The 13,161-nt window shown below is 33.2% G+C and overlaps 1 protein-coding gene and 1 long non-coding RNA gene across 2 annotated transcripts; one reads left to right on the top strand and one right to left on the bottom strand.

Annotated features, from left to right (window-relative positions):
* The first annotated feature begins 969 nt into the window (after nucleotides 1-969).
* m6pr (mannose-6-phosphate receptor (cation dependent)) lies at nucleotides 970-6,398 on the top strand. The gene is made up of 7 exons (XM_043261437.1): nucleotides 970-1,300; nucleotides 2,432-2,598; nucleotides 2,680-2,837; nucleotides 3,146-3,252; nucleotides 4,274-4,404; nucleotides 4,502-4,628; nucleotides 4,809-6,398. Exons 2-7 carry the CDS (start codon nucleotides 2,450-2,452, stop codon nucleotides 4,932-4,934), a joined length of 798 nt encoding a protein of 265 aa, XP_043117372.1. The 5' UTR covers nucleotides 970-1,300; nucleotides 2,432-2,449; the 3' UTR covers nucleotides 4,935-6,398.
* Nucleotides 6,399-8,485: 2,087 nt separating this feature from the next.
* On the bottom strand, nucleotides 8,486-10,131 carry LOC122360035. Its single transcript, XR_006252758.1, has 3 exons — nucleotides 9,726-10,131; nucleotides 8,885-8,932; nucleotides 8,486-8,667 (listed from the first exon to the last, which is right to left on the bottom strand). It is a non-coding gene; the product is annotated as an uncharacterized LOC122360035 (long non-coding RNA).
* Nucleotides 10,132-13,161: the final 3,030 nt, after the last annotated feature.

The raw sequence follows: 13,161 nt of genomic DNA, 5'->3' as shown, positions 1-13,161 counted from the left end.
AATAATCTAAACAAAACTTACGCAATCAATGAAATCACCTGAACAAAGGTTAGGAGAAATGATCAATCAGCAAGAAAAGGGCTAATTCAGAAAGACTGCAGTGAACTAATCAGGTATTTCCAATGTAATTACGAAGACAGAGGGTATCAAAAGGAGCATTGTTTAGTTAGCTTATATCATAAAACCTCACCGCAAAAAAAAGTATATAAAACATACAGGCCTACAATATCATATCACAAAAACTAGTGCACTTAAATTATTTTGTTATTAATAAAAAGCAGATGTAAGAACAGACTGAATTACCATTTTTTGTTTCCTGCGACTACCAGAATTTAAACACAGAACTTATGATATAAAAAAAGATGACCAAACTCTGCTGAAGTCTGAAAAACTAATTAGGGCCTAAAACCCTTACAAACTGTTAATAAACTGTATAAACTGTTTTTAACAGTTTGTCAGTGAAAATAGGTGCTTAACCTTGAAAAACTGTTGATTGTCAACTTTAGGATGTCAAAAAAACCCAAAAAACATAACTTTAATCTAAACTTTAAGTCAAAACTCTTGATCTGTAAGATTTTGCAAATATCTAGCAATTAAAATAAATGCTTAAAATTAAAAAAGCGGGGCATTTTATGTTTTAATTGTCTATATATTGACAAATATATCTAATAGATATCACAAAACAAAAAAAAACATTATTAGCTTTACAAAAACAGTAATATGTATAAAACCGTGGAACAAATATTGTTGCCTTGGTGGTTTTCAAATGATCTGCGGTCAGCGAGTAAGCTACGAACGTTTAGGCAAAAATAGCTGTGAAACCCCTAACTAAACGTTATGTCGTGCGGTTTACTTCCAAGTTAAACTCTACGGCGAACAGGAAAGATGACTAAGGCTCGTCAGGAAAAAACACGCCTCGTTTGGAGATGAACTAGACGCACAGCACCAGACTGTACTCGTTTGAGCAGCACTCAATATCCCATGTTCGCGTGCAGCGCTTCAGCTTCCGTCCGTTCAGTCACATGTGGCGTCCGTTTAGTTTCACTTCCGCGTTTGAACAGAAACCATTATATCCTTTGAATAATGCAAGCGTTTTAACGCGAATATAGTCAGAAGTTTGTTTATTCGGTGCGTGTTTATCGATGCTTCCGGATATTTTGACGAAATGTCGTTGAGTGTCGTTTAAAGACATTAGTGCGACAGTTTGGGAAAGGGAAGATCCCCAGGCTGGGTGGACACAACTAGGCAGCTTAATAAGACCTTTACTTTTATTTATCTACAGTAAACACGACCATAGGAGGTGAGTTTGTAAATAACTTTGCGCATTTATTTCGTTTCGTGCGTTTTAAAGACGACAGCTTATGCTAACAGCATGTTTGTGTGGTTTCCTAACTTCTTCATTACCGTTGTCTTCGTTGCTTGAATTTGGATCCATGCAGTCTTTTTCGGTCATATAAAACAAACATCACACCGTTATTGGTTGGCAATACAATCAGGCTTTTGTGGTTTTGGCAACAATTTGTAAACATGCACAATGAAAACATTTCAGCTTTTTATTTTTTTTTCATAACATTTTATTTTCTAAATAATAGGATCTGTCTTTAGTCTTTAAGAAAAGATTATATTTGAAAAAAGAGCATTTACATTTGGCGCTTCAGACTGCACTTGTTGTAGTTAAAATCCTAAGCAAAAATATCTTTTCATGTTTCAGGAATTGATCGTTCAAAAGTTTGGGGTCAGTAATGTTACTCAATTTAGTCTCTTATGTCATCAAGGCTGTATTTATGTGGTCAAAAATACAAGAGTTTTTTTTTTCTTTTTTAAATATTCGTGTTATTAATTTTTTTTCTTCCATTTATAATACACTTTAAAATGTTCATAAAAGTTTCATCAGCCATTAGCCTACTTTACAGTGTCACATGATTCTCCAGAAAGCATTCTAATATGCTGTTTTTTTATTATCAGTGCTGAAACTGTTAAGTGCTGCTTGTGTGTGTGTATATGTATGTGTATATATATATATATATATATAATTGTAACCTGTGATACTTTTTTTCCCCATTGATTATTTGAGGAATAAAAAGTTCAAAAGAACAGCATATATTCAAAATAAAAATATAACAATTTTAAATAAAATGTATTCATTTCTTTAAAAAAAGACAGAGAATAAAACATAAAAACACTGATCTTTTTAACGTTTTGTTTATCAAAGAATCATGAAAAAAAAAATTAAGCAGCACAATTGTCTTCAACACAGCATGTTAGAATGTCATCATGTGACACTGAAAACTGGAGTAATAACGCTGAACATTCGGCTTTGCTTCCCATGAATCTGTATAGTGAAATGTGTATTATACATCTGTACATTGTTAAACTTCCCATATTTTGTGTGCAAGTCAATCATTGAATAAATTCACAATTTTCCCATCAGGTGTCACCTGTGCTAGTCATGTTGCTGTCTCTGAGAATAGTCACTCCTCTTTTTGTACTACTCGCCGTAGTGCAAGCTGAGTTCCTCACAGACAAGTGTAACCTGACTTCACACAGCGTTTTTGAGCAAAATACACTCCATCTACTGGAGCCTCTCACCAATCAAAAGTAAGACAAGTTAATCTAGCGTTCGTTCAGCATGCTGGTTTTGCTGGTCTTGTTGACTGTCTTTATATTCGCTCTTTTCAGCTTCACCGCAAAAAGTCAGGACGAGGAATATTCATATATTTTTCAGGTGTGTGGAGATGCGGACGGAATAAAGGGTGCGGGTCTTGTGCAGAAAGAAAAATCGAGTGGAAAGATGGTTCGAATTGGAAGCTACACCAAAACACAAGCTGTTAAAGGAGGTATGTAACATTGCTCGACCTTTTAGAAGTGCCTCTTCTTGCTTTTTTTGGCTACAGGTGGACTGACATTTTCTTTCCTAATGTCTATTTCGGTTCATCGCTTAATATTGATATTATAACAGTTAATTCAGTTTTTATTGTTATCGGTGTTCATTTATAGTAGCAGGGATGCATTGCTAGAATACAGCTCACATAAAAAAAATGACATGCATCACATTTGACCAAATTACAGAACTTTTCCCAGGTGTCCCAGGAAGCCTTGTTAACTCATTTTTTTGACCTTGTTTCTACTTTTGTTCTTGCTTCAGGTGACTGGGTTATGCTCTTCTATGAGGGGGGAGATAAATACGACAGCCACTGTTCACAAGAGCCAAGAAGAGCTATGATTATGATTTCATGCAGTACGAGCACCAAGGTATGACGTTTTTAATGCTTTTAAAATACAAAAAAATCCTTTTTTTTTTAACTCCCTACCCCCGCATTTATACATTTTTCATGTGTATATATAAGTAGATCTGTATAATAAAGAATTATGTATTATCACTGATCTTCATAACCAGCGCTGGAGTTATGTAGTGAGATTACTTTTCAAGTGACTAGTAACACATTACATTTTTATTTAAACGAAAATATCTGAGTTACTTAAGCCCAGCTCACACTGCACGGTTTTAGCCACGATTTGGCCATCTGAGACCAATTTTGAAAATCCTAAAAGATTCCTATAATCTGCAGTCTTTGATCGTTTGACATGTTCATCGTCAGTCGACTAATGGATCAAATTTGACCTCAGATGAAATTTTGGCAGTGTTTTTCAATCGCAGTCTTTCAGTGGGACTTCTCCTGTCTTCGCTGATCAGAATTAATGTTTGAGATTTCTTCTGTGTGGATCGCGTTTTCCGCATAAGGAATTCATCTTGTTGCCTCTGCTGTAATAAACACGGGTTGTGCAGCTGTTTTCACGTGGGTTTGTGGTGCTGCTTACGCTATTATTCTTGAGCGTTCTTGTATTGCTGCTGTTCATATACTTTAGCCTGCTTGAAATGCAGCTCACGGCCGCTTAATAATGTGTGTAAAAATGATTTTACAGATTTAGACTAAATGTGAACATGCATAGAATGTTCAGAATACAATTAGCTACTTTTCTGGGGAGTAACACAGTATAAGTAACATGCTTAAAACATAAATATTGATTGTATTTCTATCAACATCTGAATCGGAACCACATGTATACGAGATATAGTTGCTAAAAATAATGCAAAATGATATACTATAAACAGTGTTAGTAAAGAGTTAGTAGAATTAGTGCATTATCGTATTTGCACTAAATAATCATCTCAGGTATGCAAGATTGATTTTTACATAATTTCAGTTGAAAACTCGTAATTTCAATTGTACTATTATTTCTGAACTGTTATAATTTTGTATATGTTTTTTAGAATGTATTTTCAGTGAAGATAGAGGACAATCAGAAGAATCGGGGCTGTTATTACCTGTTTCAACTGGACTCCAATGCAGTCTGTCCTGTAATCCAATCCAAACTCAGCGCCGGCTCCATAATCCTTATTATGTGAGTGCTTCTACATTCTCACAGGGATCGTCACACCATTAGAGACAATTAAGGAGTAACGTTAACATAATCCTTTACATGTAATAATGTTCCATAGTATATTCTGCTGCCTGGCTGTATATCTTACTGGTGGATTCCTCTATCAGCGACTGGTAGTTGGAGCCAAGGGAGTTGAACAGTTCCCTAACTATGCCTTTTGGTCAGAGATCGGCAACTTATCTGCTGTAAGTATAATTACATATACATTTGTCTCAAATTAATTATCAGTTTTGGCCTTTTTGAACCAAAAAAATAAAATAAATTTTATATATATATATATATATATATATATATATATATATATATATATATATATATATATATATAATTATTTATTTAAATTGTTATTTTTTTAATCCAAACAGGATGGATGCGATTTTGTCTGTCGTTCCCGTGGCAACAGAGAAGAAGCACCGACATATAGAGGTGTGGCTACTGAACCTCTTGGGGAGGAGCCAGAAGAAAGGGATGACCATTTACTTCCCATGTGACCAAATCACATCGACCAATGAGAGCAGAGGCTGGACAGTTATTACGGTTTTGGAACCCAAAGAAAGATAGCAGGCGTGTTCCTTGTTCAGAAGTGCTGCTGGGTTTTTTTGTTGTTGTTTTGTTTGTTTTTTAACTATCCAATAGCACTTAATCTCTATCTATCCCTTAAAATGTTAATTTGGTGTTTGCTGAATGTAAAATAAATGCTAAATAGTTTTCAAAAATCCAAAGACCCACAAATATATTTGATATTTACGACCAGATGTCATCAACATGCAACACTGCCCGTTTTCTCTCTTTATAGGAAGTAAAAGTCATCAAGGCTGTTTGACTGCATTACTCGTAGTTTTGTACATGTACTTAATTTGTTTAGAATGGTTAAATCTACTTTTACTTGTAGTATGAACCCATATTTGGTGAAGCTGAAATTAAATTTTAAGATTATGCTCCACCAAACTTTATCAATTAAATCAAAACATTTTTTTTTCTATTTTCAGAATTTAAAAAATGAACTAATGTTGATTATCTGAAAAATTGGATTCACAAATATGCGCTGCTTTACATTCCAAATTAACTGTTTAATGTGTCTGTGTAAAAAGTTACATTGACAACCTCTTCAGCCTGTTACAATTATTAATGATAAATTGCTGTCGTAGAGGTTATTAATAAGATGCATTTGAAGAAAATGCTTTCTAGAAGATTCAACAACAAAAAAAAACCAAATAACTTTTTTTTTTGGAAGAGACCCATTTGTGACCCATTGCTGTTGATAACATTTACGGTTGAAGTGAAACAACAAGAAAGGAAATGTGTTTCCATTTGCTTGGTTTTCTTTTCACTTTGGCTGCTTGACTTTGCAAACGTTTATGATACTTTTGACTGTGGGATCTATTTCATACGGTGTAAATGACTGTAAATCCTCACTGGAGACCACAGGGCAAAATCCCAGACTATGACAGAGCAGCGTTATGTTTTCCTTTCATCGCTTTTAAGTACTGTGTTTTTGAATGCACTGAGGCTTTTTGGTTTTTTAGTGGAGTCATGTACTTTCCCTGAACATAACCGAGTTCTTGAGGAGTCAAGATCGTGAATGACCTTAAACACTCCTGTCTTCGAGGTATAAGATCATAGCCTCACAACTATTTGCAGAATCAGGAGGAAGAGAGCTGATGGTTATCAACCCAAGCCATATAAGGTGCTGTGTGTAAAAGCTAGAGGCTCCTTGAAAAACACTTCTAATCATCAGACTGAAAATGCTGGTTTAGCTTCTGCTTTAATAACTAGAGTCCAAATTAACAGCAGAAAGGTGTATGATGCATTTGGCTTGGTTCTGATACTGTATTTCAGGCCTGTGCAGAGAGGTGACTTCGCTGTTCTTGCTACTGCTTTATTGTTCTTTGCAATTTTAGTGTGAAAATGAATTGTTGAGAAGAAAGTGTGAATAAAGTGTTTGATTACCGGTGTGTACTGTTCTTCACAGTTTATATTTTGCTGTAGAGAAAACTGGAGTCTTGCATTAAAGGCTAAAACCACACAAGCTTAATTCTACATGCTTAATATTTAATATGTAGTTACGGGTTAAATGTTATATTAGTGGTGTATATGCCATGTTGAGTCAAAAAAATAGTATTATATGCATCACGCATTACCTCTTAGATTTTCGGTCTAAATAGCATTGGTCATTTAAAAAGCAAAGGATAAAATGTCAGTTCCTCGCTATTGATGATTAAATCTAATGTTATTGTGACATTTATTGTACCTTGCTTAGTTGTGTGTGTATGTTGTGAAAGAGATGACTTATATAAGAACCTAAGCACTTCCATTCGTTCTTTCAGTTTAATGGGAGCAGTCATTTAGAAACAAAGGTGACTCTACATTATATCCTGATAGACAGAGCTAAAAGTCATGCGCTCTTCTTTATGCCAGTTCTAATTAATACGGTACTGTTATGTAGGTAAACATCTGTAACTGCAACAAATTGTAACATTTAACGAGATAAAAATAATTAAAAACCACTACTACTAATAAAAATAACAATATAATCACTGTCACTGTGGTCGAACCACACAACAAACAGCCCTAGCATGTGACAATAATATCAATATACTGTATCTGCTCAGAATCTTGCCTGCAGATTATAAACAACATAAATTAAATTCAGCAATTAGGAATCAAGTTAGAATGAATCAAACTATCTGCTTGAAGGCCATGCATTTAAAACGAGTATACTAATTGCAAATAGAAAATAGACTAAAACATAAACACAATATATATATATATATATATATATATATATATATATATATATATATATATATATATATATATATATATATATAAACAAAATGTTGTGTTCACTGGAATATGTTTTTATATGACAAAGATAAAGTTAATCTTGTTCATAAAAACTGAGCGGATTAATTCAAATAATGCAACTTAATTAATTAAATCTGATTTCAGGTACTATAAGACATTGCAAAAGAACTCTTGATTTATTACTATAAAGAGTCATAGATATTTGGACAGTTCAAATCCAGACAAGGTTCGACGGGTTCTGTATCAAGATGAAATTATCTTCCTGATTTTTATTTTGGGGAAAAATCCTAAAAGCCCATCCATGACTATCAATGATGAAAATTATAATTCAAATACTACCTGCACTGTAAAAAGTAATACCTAGATCTAACTTATAAAAAGTGAGGCAAGTGGCTGCATTGGATGTTTTAAGTTGAGTCAACTTGCAGTCTTTTTTAAGTATAATAAACACAGTAACATTACTTAATACAAATGCAACAAAATCAAGTTGAGGTAACTAATAGTACTAGTATTACTTAGATAAACCTACTTTTCTTGGTACAGGTAACTTATTTATGGGTTGCTACAAGCAACCTGTACTCATTTTAATTAGGTTTAATGAACTTTATGTTTTTAGTAAAATTAATCTAATCATATTTGAATAAACATTTTAATTGAGTCCTGACTATACCCTCAGAAAAGAAATTTAAATGTTTATATTCTAAACCCTACAGTGATTAACTTTATATAAACAGACTGTCAATAACAATTACAAAATCAATTGAAGAAGAAAAAGATAGGATAGACTGAAGACAACATTTATTCAGTGTCAACCAGTGTCACATTTAACAGTGACTACAAAACAGGCCATTAATGTGGCTGCACATGTACACAATAATATAAAACAAACATTGTGTAAGTGTAATTTCAACCTGTTCTGAACAGTTAAGTGAAATAGCCAAACTGCCCAATCTGCAATGTTTAGATAAATGTAACTGTGAGCCATAACATCACATTGTATTGTCAAAAACAAACGAAAAAGAAAATCTGTAAGATTTTTGTATTTTAAATCAAAATACTTGTAAAATTCAGAGACTTGTAAAATGATGGCAAACAATGTCAGATGTCATTGAGAAAACATCTAAGATAACTTAATGAGGAGATTGGTATACTTGGATGATGGCTTAGGACGCATGGGGTCCAATCCCACAAACAGCCTCTGATATATCTCGAATGTGTACACCAACTTTGGGGATACTTGAGGTCGAGGGCATATGTAAGTCCAAACAAGAGGCAGCATGCTTTCGACAGGTTTGGCACACCTCTGACCACGGGCTTTCCTTCTATGATAATTCCAATTGTGTCGGGATGATGGCACATGTAAATTTTCAGTGGGCAACTGCCAAGCTCAGCCTGCACCTCGCTTTCATCATGACTCTACTGGTGGAAACAAACAAACAAAAAAATAATCAAGAGTTAGGTCAGATGAACAGGCAATGAGAGCAGACAGGTAAAAGACAGAAAAGACACAAAGTCAAAATTTTACTTTTGTTGCTAAAGGTGGTGAATATTAGATACTTTGCAATTTTACCTATGTTTTACTTACCTGGGAATAGTTATAGCTGCAATTGTATCTTTTCTTAATTTTTCTTACCTGAATATGAAGCTTGAAGACCCTCAGGTAACAAAAGTGCTTGGGTATCTAAAGACCAGGAAAATACATGTTAGAATAAAGTTAAAAATCAGTTGTAAATGTAATTGATTTAAGTAATAGGTTAGACATAGTTTTGCAGAATAATTCTTTGCAGAATAAAAAAAACGTGAATCAAATCTCTACAATCAGACAGAGAAGTCTAAACATACATCTCTACAGTCAGTTCTGTGCATCTACTTTAGTAATGCAAAAGTATAATAACATGATCTCTGATTTGCCCGCAAAACTATTGCCTGAAGGCTCTAAACTGCGACCGTTTCGATCACATATAACGGAGGGCATTTGTGCAACTAATTAATACCTAAGTATTTGCGTTTTTAAACAAGTCCATCCTAAATGTTGTAACAGTGGCGATGTTAGCAGGTGCTGCTAGTAACAGGTGAGCCACTGCTATCAAATTCACTAGCATCTCTGCTGCTGATAACGCAGCTGCAAAGCCCACCGGAGACCGCATTGTTAATATGAAATGAAATAAGTTCTGTAGTCATGGCTACTATGTGTTTTAAGGCTACTTTGGCTTTAATTTTACCAATAATATCATTTTTAACCGTTAGTTAAGCGTTAACTTAAACTAGCCTAGTACTAATGTTAACTTAGGTTAACTTTTACCTTAGCGTTTAATGTCCAATATTTTCATTATCAGAACGGCCGTTGTCGGCTTGTCGTGTGCAGGATAGCTGGCTATACAGTGCAATTTGCAAACCTAACCTCAGCTCCCTAGTAGAGTAAGCGATTTCGCGTGATTCTACATCAATCACTCGGTTAAATTTGCTCAACTTACCGTGTTAATCAGTCCCTGAAAAGATCCGCTGCAGCGTTCAAACAGTTGAAGTGTCGAAGATGCGGCATCTGCCTGGGCAAGTCCCCGCCAGTGAAAAATGGATAATGCCAACTACTAAAAATTTTAAAATATTTACGTTTGATGAACAAACCTGTCACACCGACAACTGCTCTAATAAATTGTGTATGTCAACTCACTTTTATAACATTTCTTGTACACAACAACCATATACAAATAACTACCCAAATAAATTGCAATAGCTTTACTTAAAATATATTGTTATATAAAAACTGATATATTTTAAGTAAAGAGGAAGTATATTAATACGTTTTAGTATAAAACAAATAAAATAAACTAGATTAAAACTATTTAAAGTATTTAAAACCTACTTTGTGGGTGTAGCACTTTTTACAGTGTGTGAACCTTAATGCAATGAACCATTTATAAATTTTGAAATGTTATTAACCTGTGAAAGGGAACTTTATTGTAAAATAAACACATTTGAATCATTTATTAATGAGTTATAAACATTAGTAACTTGTAAGAGTACCTTAATGTAAAGTGAACACCTGTGAACAATTTCTGAAAGAGCGATAAACGTTAATAACATGTGAATGCGACCCTAATGTACAATGTAATTAACAAATGTAATTACATGTGAACCATTTATTAATTAAAAACTTTAATAACCTGTGAAAGTAAACTTTCAAAGTGAAAACCTGTGAACCATTTATGATAAATGTTATTAATCAGTGAAAGCAAAATTTAATGTAATGTAAACACCTCTGAGCAATTTAATAATAATAAGTATTAAACATTAGTAACCAGTCGAAGCGAACTTTAATGTAAAGTGGACATGCTAATAATTTATTTGTTCATTGATTATTATTACACAAACACACACAAAGAAGTATTTTCTGTTTAAATAAATTTTACTGTCGTTGCACATTGATCTTTTGTTGATTTTGATGGTTCCATGCTTTCATGAATTCATTTGTATGTTCTCCTCAGTAGTTCAGTAATCAGCTTTACCCCTTCTGATCCTGCATCCATTGAGACGGACATTACATGATTTTTTGTTTAAACCAACAATATTTTACGTTTTCATAATATGAGCTATATCTGGTCATTGATTAGTCCCTGATCAACCAATCACAATAAAGACATGACTCCTTCTTTGACCTGATTGAGCTACAAGCATGACAAAAGAGAGACATGACTAACCAACTAGACAAGAAGAGGAGGAAGTCCACGTTTTACTTCTTATATGAACATTTATGTTTATTGTAGCCTCATCAGCTTGCACCTATCGTAAAAATAAGGCTATCAAATGATAATATGATAGGAAGTTGCCTAAGACAGGATTTAAAAAATATATAATGCCCATTGCAATGGACATCAGGTCTTGAAAGATATCAGTGATGAAACTGTGTGTAGTTGCCTGTGTGTCATCAAAAGCCTGTAGTTGGTGCTAAAGAGCATCCGACGTAAAATCAGCTTTCAAAGAAAAAGAAGAAGTCATTTTTTATTATTATATACAATCATTAATATGCAAACAACGTGGCAATATCAGTAAACAAAACAAGTGCGTATAAATTTAAGAAATAGGAATATGGAAAGAAAAGGGAGAGAGAGAGAGAAAATAATAAAACAAAACACCAAAGGGGGCTAGGGTTTTTCTTGGAAATCATATTCTGTAATAATAGAAAACATAATCATTACATTCTTCTTCTTCACTAATTTAAGGGCTTTTGCATACAAAAGAAACACTTTATGAAATGCACAAAAGGCTGGTTTGACTTTCACGTACTTGGTTTTGAGGATATAACATTTTCCCATTGTGCCGTTTGATGCTGTTTACCAGTAAATCCTCTTTACTGTTGTTCATTACAAGTCCATAAATAACGGCCCTTAGGGAGAAGTTACCAAGATTACGTACCTTTTTATAGAGCCATGAATATCATAAATAATCCACATGCATACAATGAAAAATACAATTTCAGTGTCATGACAAAGCTAAATCTAAGTCTAAAGAACTCACTGGATAGATATATCCCATTTAACGTTTTAAAATTAATTCCCTTAATTCTGGGAATTTGATGTATTTAGTTTTAAGAACGTAAACAATATTTTTATGGAGATTTTGAGATACTGAATATCTATGAGCTATGCTATACTTATATCTTGCAATAAGATTTAAGTTTAATTTGACATTTATCTATTATTTTCCACACATTCATAATTTGGAATCTTTGAGGTCAGCATTCCTAAATATTTAACTATAGATTTTATAGGGATGTTATAAGCCTCGTTTAGGTGACATGATGGATTGGCGTTAATTCACACTTGTTCAAATTTATCTTTATCTCTAGATATTCCCTTCATAAAACCAGACTGAGATTCGCTTATAATTTTTAATGTATTAGCATATTTAAGAGTTACATTTTTATAATCAGTGTTTATTAATGTAATTAGTCGGTAGTTATCAAAAATTTGGGGGTCTTTATTAGGGATTAAAGTTTCATGGTGGAAAGAAATGTCATTTTTCTGTTGTTGGTTTTTACAAAAGCACAAAAGGTTGTTTTAGTATACTCCAAAAGTGTTTCTAAAGTTTTCATCATGTCCTGGGGATTTGTCTAAAGATAAGCTACCTACTGCTTTATCCAACTGATCAGATCTGCATCACACAGTGCCACAGAATCATCTATATGGGGAATAAAATCTTTAGTATCATCAAAAAAGGATGTTGTATCGTCTCAAGAAAAGGCTGAGGAATATAGGGTTCTGTAAAAAGAAACGTTACTGATTGAAGCTTGATCAGTAATTACCTGTACCTGGATTTTTCTGTTGTTCATTTTCAGTAGGTGAAGTTTTATTATAAAAATGTGATAGTTACCTCTATTTAGTGTTTTTCCAAAATGAACTGAATATTACCTAATTTTAAATTGAAGAAATTGGAGCTATATGACACTACTGATTCATCTCACATCACATTAGAGACTATATGGCCTTAATACCTCCATTTAAAAGAATGGCATTTTAATAATCTTAAATTAAATTTCCAGTACCCTTTACTTTGCTGTTTAACACCAGGTTTGAAAATTTATTTAATAACAGAATGATCTGTGACATTTATTAGCTATAACATTTATTTAACCAGAAAATACTTTTTCTGTGTGTGCAATAATAATCAATCTTTAAATAAATCATTAGCGTGACCACTTTACTTTACTATACATTAAGGTTCGCTTTCACATAACTATAAAATAAATTGTTCACAGGTGTTCACTTTACATTAAGGTACAGGTTAGTAATGTTTATAACCCAATAATAAATCATTCACATGTGTTCAATGTACAATAAGTTACATTCCCTTTTACAGGTTATTAACGCTATTAACATTTATAACTCATTAATAAATGGTTCATTGCATTAA

Source organism: Puntigrus tetrazona, chromosome 16 (assembly GCF_018831695.1).
Source record: "Puntigrus tetrazona isolate hp1 chromosome 16, ASM1883169v1, whole genome shotgun sequence".
Taxonomy (NCBI): Eukaryota; Metazoa; Chordata; class Actinopteri; order Cypriniformes; family Cyprinidae; genus Puntigrus; species Puntigrus tetrazona.
Note: the sequence above shows the minus strand (reverse complement) of the source record. Positions and strands in the feature narration are given on the sequence as shown.